Source organism: Rhinopithecus roxellana, chromosome 16 (genome assembly GCF_007565055.1).
Source record: "Rhinopithecus roxellana isolate Shanxi Qingling chromosome 16, ASM756505v1, whole genome shotgun sequence".
Lineage (NCBI taxonomy): Eukaryota > Metazoa > Chordata > Mammalia > Primates > Cercopithecidae > Rhinopithecus > Rhinopithecus roxellana.
This window is the reverse complement of record NC_044564.1, coordinates 94,223,054-94,229,861: the sequence shown is the minus strand read 5'-3', so window position 1 is coordinate 94,229,861 and position 6,808 is coordinate 94,223,054. Positions and strand designations below refer to the sequence as shown.

The 6,808-nt window shown below is 47.7% G+C and overlaps 1 protein-coding gene across 3 annotated transcripts in view; it reads left to right on the top strand.

Annotated features, from left to right (window-relative positions):
- Positions 1–5,953: 5,953 nt before the first annotated feature.
- Positions 5,954–6,808, top strand: part of CDK5RAP2 (CDK5 regulatory subunit associated protein 2) — a 204,784-nt gene continuing 203,929 nt past the window's right edge. For all 3 annotated transcript variants that reach the window (XM_030919432.1, XM_030919433.1, XM_030919431.1), the window contains exon 1: positions 5,954–6,194. In XM_030919432.1, the coding sequence (XP_030775292.1) occupies positions 6,136–6,194 (59 nt within the window). In that variant the 5' untranslated portion in view covers positions 5,954–6,135. The remainder of the gene's footprint in view (positions 6,195–6,808) is intronic.

Sequence of the window (6,808 nt, the reverse complement as noted above, 5' to 3'; positions counted from 1 at the left end):
TTACAAAAGGAAAAACAGTAATTTTATTGTAGATACCACCTTAGCCAAGAAATCAGAGTTAACATCACCCATTAATGAGACATATTAACATTCTGCGCCTCCTGATATACAACCAAGGAAGGGTGTGTCACTTTTGTGGTATTCTTGTCAAAAGTGCATGACTTGGGCTCAGCATAGTGGCTCACGCCAGTAATCCCAGGGCTTTGGGAGGCTGAGGCTGGAGGAGCACTTGAGCCCAGGAGTTAGAGGCGGCAGTGAGCCATGATGGTGCCACTGCACTTCAGCCTGGGTGACAGAGTGAGACTCTGTCTCTGAAAAAAAAAAAGTGCATAACTTGAATTTGATCCTGAGAAAACACGACACAAACCCACATTGAAGAACATTCTACCAAATAACTGGCAACAACATTTAGAAAGTGCCAATCAATGCTGGCCGGGCGCAGTGGCTCACACCTGTAATCCCATTACTTTGGGGGGCCGAGATGGGCAGATTATCTGGGTCAGGAGTTCAAGACCAGCCTGGCCAACATTGTAAAATTCTATCTCTACAAAAATACAAAAATTAGCTGGGCGTGGTGGTGCGTGCCTTGTAATCCTAGCTACATGGGAAGATGAGGTGGGAGTATCACTTGAACCTGGGAGGCAGAGGTTGCAGTGAGAGCTGAGATCGCACCACTGTACCCCAGCCTGGGTGACAGAGTGAGACTGCGTCTCCAAAAAAAAAGAGTGTCAATGCCATGAAAAACAGAACTGTCAGAGACTGGAGGACAGTAAGGAGAAGTGACAAGTAAATGCAATGTGGAATATTGGATTGGATCCTGGACCAGCAAAAGGGAATTAATGGGAAAAGATTAAATTTAAATAAGGTCTGTAATAAGTAGTATTGTATCAATGTAATCTCTTATTTTTGACAATTGTGCTATGGTTGTGGAAGATGTTAATATTTTAGAAATTCTTTGTACTATTTTTGCAACTTTTTTCTAAGTTTGAAATGGTTTCTAAATAAAAAGCTAAGAAAGAAGGAAACAAAAAGAAGTGTAGCCTTTGGGAAATCTCTTCCCCTCTCTGGGCCTTTAGTTTCTTCTTAGGTAGAGTAGTGCGATCACCCCAGTTCACTTCCCAGCACCATGAGGATCAAATGGAAGAGTGCAAAGTAGCAGCATTGCATATATATTGATCCTATAAAAAGTTATTCTTGCTGTTAGTAATGGCAGTTCAAGTGTCTTGATCTGTGAAAGCTTCAGGAGGGTTCTACCCAAATGAAAAACATCTGACTGCAAGCTACTGCCTCCCAGCCATTTATATGACCTTGTCTGAGGAAATAATAATGCCAGCTTTGTGGTTGGACAGCTGTTGTCAAGGAGATAGCCCCAGATAGCCCAAACAGCTGGTGGTAGTGACGTCACCTCTAGGCTTGGCAGAAAGATCATGGTGAGACAGACACAGGACAAAGGCCTCTGTCTCTGACCATGAAACCACTACAGTAGCAGGAAAACCAACTTCCAAAGAGCCTTTCCTTTGTGCAATTGATTCTATTTTCAGTTTCCAGGTTCACTAAAGGGTTTAGCATGCAATCCAGGGACATGGTCATGCTGAACAAGGCAATGGACTAATCATAATGAGAGCTCCTAGGCTGGGCGCGATGGTTCATGTATATAACCCCAGTACTTTCTGAGGCTGAAGTGGGAGAATCAGTTGAGCCCAGGAGTTCGAGACCAGCCTGGGCAACATACCAAGACCCCGTCTCTACTAAAAATAAACAAATTAGTCAGGCGTGGTGGCACCTGCCTGTGGTCCCAGCTACTTGGGTGGCTGAGGTAGGAGGATCACCTAAGCCTAGGAGGTGGAGGCTGCAGTGAGCTATGATCACTCTTACTGCACACCAGCCTGGTTGACAAAGCAAGACCCTGTGTCAAAAAAAAAAAAAAAAAAAAAAAAAAATTAAATAAATTGAAAAAACAACCCAACTCCTCACAGGTTCTTTCTTCTTCAATAATGTCCAAGGTATTCAATTAGATGAGGCAACCATGTGAACTCAGCACTGTCCTCCCCATTTTACACATGAGAAAATCGATGTGTAGCAAGCGGGAAGGAACCCCAGGTCACAGGATAAACGGGAAGAGTTTCCAGAGTCAGAATCCAGGTGTCCAGACTTCCGGTTCTGTAAACTGCCAACACTAAGATTCACCTCTTAGCCACTTTGGAGCAGTTTCCCAAGGAGTAGGGTCTGGTGAACATGTCCCCTAAATACTGTCGTCTGGGTGTAGACCTCACCTCTTAATACTAAATTCTAAAGCAAAATAAAAACCCAAATGGGGATGACAGGCTGCCTGAAACATTCAAGGTACTGGAATTCAAAGGGACCTGGCCTCAATTCCCATCTCTGGCACTTACTAGCTGTAGAACCTTCAGTAAGTAGTTTTTACCTTTCGCAGCCTCAGTCTTCTCAATTTTAAGTCGAATAGTAGCACCTCCTGCAGAAGGTTGTTGGGAGGGTTAAATGAGGTGTTGCATGTGATATACCTGGAACAAGTGACACATAAGACATGTTCAAAATGTGTAAGTTCTCTTCCTTGTTTATATTCTCAAGAGTTTTCATTGGCTGGAGATGCAAAGTTAGTTCCTTCATGTGGGAAGTGTTAGCCTTCCTCCCCATGAGAGAGTTGGTTGTATGTTAGTAGCTTTGAAATATACACAGAAGCTGGGCACAGTGGCTCACGCCTGTAATCCCAGCACTTTGGGAGGCCGAGGTGGGTGGATCACCTGAGGTCAGGAGTTCAAGGCCAGCCTGGCCAACGTGGTAAAACCCCGTCTCTACTAAAAATACGAAAATTCGCTGGGCGTGGTGGCAGGTGCCTGTAATCCCAGCGACTTGGGAGGCTGAGGCGGGAGAATCACTTGAACCCAAGAGGTGGCGGTTGCATTGAGCCGAGATCACATCACTGTACTCCAGCCTGGGCAACAGAGCAAGACTCCATCTCAAAAAAAAAAAAAAAGAAAGAAAAGTAAAGAAACACAGAAATCACCTCCAGAGCTGCAACATCCTGAGAGACCCTGAGAGGTTCAGCCCTCTCATTTAACAGATGTAGAAGCTGAGGTCCATAGAGAAGTGATCTGCCAGGCCAGGCGGGGTGGCTCATGCCTGTAATCCCAGCACTTTGGGAGGCTGAGGTGGGTGGATCACCTGAGGTCAGGAGTTCGAGACCAACCTGACCAAGATGGACAAACCCCGCCTCTACTAAAAATACAAAACTAGCCGGGCGTGGTGGCGCATGCCTATAATCCCAGTTACTTGCGAGGCTGAGGCAGGAGAATCGCTTGAACCTGGGAGGCAGAGGTTGCGGTGAGCTGAGATCACACCATTGCACCCCAGTCTGGGCAACAAGAGGAAAGCTCCATCTCAAAAAAAAAAAAAAAAAAAAAGGAAAAGAAAGAAGTGATCTGCCAAAGATCACATTGTTGGTGGCAGAGCCAGGGGGAATCCTGACACCCCAACTTTCCTGTTTTTGGACACACCTGTTCATGGGTTGAATTTACTGGCAAGGAGTATTGGTTTCTGGGCTTCAAGGACTGCCCCTTTCCTGGAGCAGTGCACCCGGTGTGCTAAGCTCTCCCTCTTTTTCATGCTTTTATATTGCTAATGCTGGGGGTGGTTGAAGATCTAGGGAAAGAAGAGGGACAGGCAAAAATCGTGGGCTTTGGAAGCCTCACTAAAGCTGAGAGAAAGAGAGAGACAGAGAGAGAGAGGGAGAGAGAGAGAGAGAGAGAAACAGAGAGAGAGAGAGAGAGAGAGAGAGAATGAATATGAATCTGGGATACACAGAATTACTGTTGACTGAGCTCCTAAAAGTATCTCCGATTATTCTTACAAAAACCTTGCAGGATAGGTATTGTCCTCATTTCCAGATTGATTGATTGAATCATTCATTCACGTAACATACATTTTCAAATAGCTGCTGAGTGGCAGACATGTGCTAGCTGTTGAGGATATAGCAGTGAACAATTCAGAATGTAGTCCCTGCCCCATGTAGCTTCCAGTCTAGTGCAAGGAAAGACATTTAAAAAGATTTTACACACACACACACACACACACACACACACACACACACACACTGCAAAATATGGTAAGTGCCACAAAGGAATAATTTGCATTGCTAGGAATACAAGAAGTGGCTTGATTTAGATTAAATGATTAGGGAAGGCTTCTTTTGAAAAGTATCAATAATTGGTTAATTACTTAATTGAAGAATGAGGGCCTGGTGCAGTGGCTCAGGCCTATAACCCCAGCACTTTGGGAGGCCAAGTGGGAGTATTGCTTGAGGCCAGGAGTTCAAGACCAGTCTAGGCAACATAGTGAGACCCTGTCTCTATCAAAAAAAAAAAAAAAAAAAAAAAAAAAAGAACGAGGAAACTGAGGGTGAAATGGGAATTGTTCAAGATTACTGGGAAAGTCACTATCTATCCGCTCATCAACTGTTTCAAGTTATTTTCATCCGGTGCTCTCACAAGGGCCTGCAGAGGAAGGAGCAACACTGAGTTGAGGAGGGGAAGGTTGATTTCATTGCTTAAGCTCTGCCAAGATTATCTAAGTGTTTGGTGATTGCTATGTGCTTTAAGAAAGGCGGCCAAGGGGCCGGGTGCTGTGGCTCATGCCTGTAATTCCAGCACTTTGGGAGGCTGAAGCGTGCAGACCACGAGGTCAAGAGATCGAGACCATCCTGGCCAACATGGTGAAACCCCGTCTCTACTAAAGATACAAAAATTACCTGGGCTTGGTGGCGCTGCGCCTGTAATCCCAGCTACTTGGGAGGCTGAGGCAGGAGAAATCGCTTAAGCCCGGGAGGTGGAGGTGGAGGTGGAGGTTGCAGTGAGCTGAGATTGCGCCACCGCACTCCAGCCTGGCAACAGAGTGAGGCGCCATCTCAAAAAGGAAAAAAAAAAAATAAAGACAAAAATGAAAGGCAGCCAGGGTTATGCAGAGGGCCCTCATCTAGTTGGCAGGAGCTGCGGACCCCGCTCCAGTTGAAAGACATTGTCAATACTTAATCACTTTGGGAGAGTCCTTTCCTCTCGCTGGGCCTCAGTTTTCTGACCACAAGTGCCTTTTGAGTCCTAATGGTAATAAAAGATCAATAGGTGAGTGACTGGAGTGGGAGTGCTGTTGACCACTGGCTCATGGGAGTAAGTTATTTGCTTCAAACTAAGTCTGCAAATTACTGTTTGCCTTGAGATTCCGCATGTAGGATTTTTCTAAAGCAAGGCAGCACTCCGTTATCTGAGTTTCAACTCAAGGTCAAATCACAGTTTTGGGGTCATTATTCCAGAAAAGCAAACACGGGGTTAGGAAATTTGAGGATGCCTAAGGCGCTGTATTCATTTCCATCTCCCGCGTAAATTAACGGACTAGGGCCGGCTTTGGCCCTCAACAAAGATGGCACCCGCCCTAGCCTCGTCTTTTTTTTTTTTTTTTTTTTTTTGAGACGGAGTCTCGCTCTGTCACCCAGGCGGGAGTTCTGTGGCCGGATCTCAGCTCACTGCAAGCTCCGCCTCCCGAGTTCACGCCATTCTCCTGCCTCAGCCTCCCGGGTAGCTGGGACTACAGGCGCCGCCACCTCACCCGGCTAGTTTTTTTTTTTTTTTTGTATTTTTTAGTAGAGACGGGGTTTCACCGTGTTAGCCAGGATGGTCTACGATCTCCTGACCTCGTGATCCGCCCCTCTCGGCCTCCTAAAGTGCTGGGATTACAGGCTTGAGCCACCGCGCCCGGCCAACCTCGTCTTAAGTGCCCTCACAAAAAATGATAGCCGGCCTTTTTTTTCTCTTAGTTTTGCTGGCATAAGCACGGACGCTATGCCCTTAGTTAAGATGGCACCTACCCCCGCTTCCCTGCCCGTCCTCTGGCGCCAGCCGGTCGGCTTCACTGCGTGCGCCTCGGTGACCCCGCCTCGTTTCCGTAGGAAGAAGCGCCGGGAAAGATGGCGGCGTCTGTGGTTTGAATTCCAGCGGCGCCGCAGGAGTCTGAACAAGCGCTGGGGTGGAGGGGGCGGGGACACTGGGAGCTCGGCGGGTCGCTACCGCGGGGGTTACTAGTGGCGCCGCCGCCACAGACACCAACACCGCCACCACCTCTGTATCCATGATGGACTCGGTGTTGGAAGAGGACGTCACCCTCCCTGGGACGCTCAGCGGCTGCAGGTGCGGCCGGGGCATTGGTGGTCTTGGTAACCGGGCCGGGGTTCCAGCTGATGGGGTTTGGCTCTAACGCGGCCTTGAGGTTTGCTTTTGAGGGTGTCTGGCCAGGGGCAAGTGTGTGGGGTGGGCTCCTACAGAGAGGGTCTCTGGGGGACCCACCAGCTGACACTCTGGGGGGGCTGGGAGCCAAGATCTGCACCACAGTTGCCTGTAGCATTGCACCACGTACTTTGTAGAGGGCTTGAAGAACAAGTAAGCGGTTTTGTGAAAGAGTAGGACGAGGGTGGGGCCACTTGGAGTATCCCGTTAGTGGGGATTAGTGGAGAACAGGGACCTTGAGGACACCTAATGGTTCACTCTGGTTTGAGGGTTTGTTTTCATTATGGCGAGTATAGCCGGTATGCCCAGACTTTGCTTTTTGGGTCAGATAGTGGCCACCCAGGAGGCAATGGAGTGCAATGGTTAAAAGCCGTGGCTGGAGTTGGACAAAACTGGATTCAAATCCAGCCCTGTAAACTGACTAGCTGTGTGACCTTGGTAAAGTGATTTCACCGGCTTTCCCATCTGTAAAATGGGCTAGTAATATCCACCCAACAGAGTTGGAGTGAGGATTAAAA